The sequence below is a fragment of the Quercus suber genome, unplaced genomic scaffold, assembly GCF_002906115.3.
Source record: "Quercus suber isolate HL8 unplaced genomic scaffold, Cork oak 2.0 scaffold_266, whole genome shotgun sequence".
Taxonomy (NCBI): Eukaryota; Viridiplantae; Streptophyta; class Magnoliopsida; order Fagales; family Fagaceae; genus Quercus; species Quercus suber.
In genome coordinates this window covers 681,387-684,505 of record NW_027069722.1, presented here as the reverse complement: position 1 = coordinate 684,505, position 3,119 = coordinate 681,387, and the positions used below count along the sequence as shown (strand labels likewise).

General features: G+C 37.4%; 1 protein-coding gene across 1 annotated transcript; it reads right to left on the bottom strand.

The window, feature by feature from the left end:
* Positions 1–538: 538 nt before the first annotated feature.
* On the bottom strand, positions 539–2,702 carry LOC112024444 (uncharacterized). Its single transcript, XM_065781439.1, has 6 exons — positions 2,227–2,702; positions 2,059–2,116; positions 1,830–1,910; positions 1,245–1,280; positions 846–1,085; positions 539–756 (listed from the first exon to the last, which is right to left on the bottom strand). The coding sequence occupies exons 1-6, from the start codon at positions 2,424–2,426 to the stop codon at positions 598–600; spliced, it is 774 nt and encodes a 257-aa protein (XP_065637511.1). The 5' UTR covers positions 2,427–2,702; the 3' UTR covers positions 539–597.
* Positions 2,703–3,119: the final 417 nt, after the last annotated feature.

The following is a 3,119-nucleotide window of genomic DNA, read 5'->3' as shown; positions in this document are numbered from 1 at the left end:
AACCCCAGCCCACTAATAGAGTATCTAACAGCCAAACAGGAAAGCAGTCAGCAGATTCAATTTCTTATTGTGATTGCTTTCAAAAGCCTATTCCGTTCTAACGTTTTGTCTAAAAGTGAAACCACCAAGCTTCAAGTGGCGAGAAACCTCTTGTCAACGGCCAACCCTCCGGCAGGCACATCATGATCAAGATTTAAGAGCGCCAACCTGCAGGAGGCCTTCAACACGACCATCTCTGTTAACCCCCCACATCATCTCTCTTTTGGGTTTGATTTTTTTGGAAATTGTAAGTTTAGAATGTGCGAATGTTTTTGTTAGGCCTTTGAGAAGGAGGATGTTTATATTTTGGGCTGAAAAAAAAAAGGGTATTGATTTGGGCTTGTGGTTCAATCACCCTAGATAGGCTGATCCCATGATCTGGCCTACGATTCTACTTCAATTCCACTATATAAATAATTCTATGGCGATCTAGATTGCAATTCTAACAACCTTGAATATGGTTTCCTAAGAACCAAAACATTTGCATGAGATATGGAGGTAGCTTACTAATGTTAATATCCTAAAACCACAACATGTTGAGGTAATAACAAACAAAGATCAGGTTTGAGACAAACCTATATGAGGGGAACCATTCAGTTTCACAAGCTTAACATCCCCCCCAAGATCTTGTAAGCGTTGAGCGAAATTGCAAATAATTTGGTATGGTGCAAGCTCATCCTTCTCTGAGCATATGATGAGAAAAGGTGCACCCAAGTTCTACAAAACAAGAGAAAGAAACATTAGACTAACCAAAGGAAATGAGGTAAAGACAATTTTAATGGCTGAAAGTCAAGATAATAACTTACAACGGAGGAGTACAAAGCCTGCCAATACTCAACACGTTGGGATTCAAACCTTGTAAGATATAGTGCATCCAGACCAGAAGCAATGCCTTTTGCCACCCAAGAAACAAGTTTCGATGATCCAGGCATTTTCAAGATGGAGGGGTGTAAACCAAATCGTGCACCCAAATCACTTGTAAAATCTAGTGGACTAGAATCATATATGTGTCCGGAAACACAATTTCTGACCAACTGATAGTGGCCCTTCAACAACAGAAAGGGGAAAAAAATAAAAATAAAAAATAAAAAAGAAGAGAGAATTTAGTGAATGAAATAATAATAATCTAATTAAGTAAACATTGTCAACAAAAAACACAACACATGGCCCTAAAATTTTAACCATTACAAAGAAAAAATTCATACCGCATACATCTGACCCTCACATGTTCCATTAATAACCTGCACAGTGAATGGTAAATCATTTTTGTTTGGCAGTAAAAGAAGAAATTCATTGATAAAAGAAACAGGGGGAGGGCACATTTGAAATAAAAGTAATAAACAAGTTAACATCATTGGAGATTCATATATATATATATATATATAGCCAAAGATGAGCAAAAAATCCAATTAGAATCCAAATTGGAGTTTAATTTTGTGCCATGTGTCCATCTAAACTTTTAATTTCTGTGTCAAGTGAGTTAATTTAATGCACAATACGAGGAGTCCAATAAACCATAAGAAACTCAATCTTATATCTAAAATTAGAAGAAGAGAGAGTTTGAAAGATTATGCTATCCAATGCCATTTGTCTGTCTAAAATAATACTATGAACCATCATTATTTATTAGGGAGAAACTTATATAAATGGTGAGTGTGTGTGTGTGTGTGTGTTTTAAATTGTACCTATGCACAGGGTTTTAAACTAGTATAATCTATGAGGAAAGCTTGGGTTACAGTTCTTTGCCCCCAAAATATAAAATTTGATGTCTATGATTTCACAAAGTTTACCTGAAAAAGCTTGTACATGCAAGCTTTAGGACCACCAGAAAAGGCCACAAACACTAATGGGCATGGCTTAATCCTTAGCTCCTGCACATCCAAAACCGAAAAAGCAATTTCGTATGCGCCACCAAATTTAAGCAAAATTGAAAACTATTAAAAATTCCCAATTCCTCAATAAATTACAGAATGGATCAGATTACAGAAAGTGTGGCAAAACGTTTTAAACTAAACTGACCTCAACAAGCTCATTGAGAACAACAAACGCTAACGACATAGCTCTCTCAGGATAGAATCTGCATATATAATTAACCATTAACAAAAACCAAGAACACATTCCTGATCAAAATCGCAGAGAATAGCTTGAATTGAAACTCATTGAAGCCATGAAAATGAAGGAACATACGCATTGAGAAAATCGGCATGGCAAACGAGGGAATTCCATCGGAGAGAGGCGTACAAATCGACGTAGGTCCTCAAATGGCGGTCCTGGATCGAAGCCCAAGCGAAGATCACAGCGATTCCTCTGGATTCAGATTTCTCCTTCCTTCCCCAATAGATCTCACCACCACCAACACCGCCGCCGCCACCGCCGCCGCTCCACATATTTTCAAGAATGGAGATTTATTGAAGAGGCTTGGTTCTGGTGGGGAATTTCAAAAAGTTTGGGAAATTAGGGTTTGGGAAATTGAGGGAGTTTGGTTGAATTGAATGGTTGGTGGTGTTGGTTTGAGCCACTCGTGTGGTGTGGTGAGGTGAGGTGAGAGAGTGTGAAAGATTTTGCTTTTGATAGTTAAGGGTGGTGGTAGCTATTGATCGCTGTGAAGGAGGATCGTAAAAATGAGTTTTGGGGGTACCACGTCAGATTCTACGTACCTCGATCATCTTCGTATTGGGATAAGCCTTTTTTTTTTTTTTTTGTGTTTTGTTTTTCTACCTGGTGGGACAGGCTTTCTTTTAAGTACATGCGGTAATCGATAAGAAGGTGCTAAAATCACATCAAGACTTTGACACACAAGTGGACGTGAGAACGGATGTGTCCTTCAGCATTACTTAGGCCCAATTAAGATCCGGTGCAATAGTTTTTGAATGGTTTAGATCAAAAGGTTGGTTTTTTTTTTTTAATATATATCATCTATTGGATCAAAAAAGTAATAAATAAAAAAATAAAAAAAGTTTGAAAGTTTGAAAATTTTGAAATTTTGTATGAGGATTGCATGGTAAGGATATTGCACCAGATCTCAATTTGTGGGGATCACATTTTACAAAGTCGGATTGTCATTTTTTGCAGCTTTCCTA

What these genes read in the sequence shown, in the direction of transcription:
- LOC112024444 (XM_065781439.1), bottom strand. Translation starts at nt 2,426, where the DNA reads ATGTGGAGCGGCGGCGGTGGCGGCGGCGGTGTTGGTGGTGGTGAGATC. An exon ending in TTCTCAATGAGCTTGTTGAG is followed by an intron (nt 1,911 to 2,058) that starts GTCAGTTTAGTT and finishes TTGGATGTGCAG; the next exon opens with GAGCTAAGGATTAAGCCATG. An exon ending in AGGCTTTGTACTCCTCCGTT is followed by an intron (nt 757 to 845) that starts GTAAGTTATTAT and finishes CTTGTTTTGTAG; the next exon opens with AACTTGGGTGCACCTTTTCT.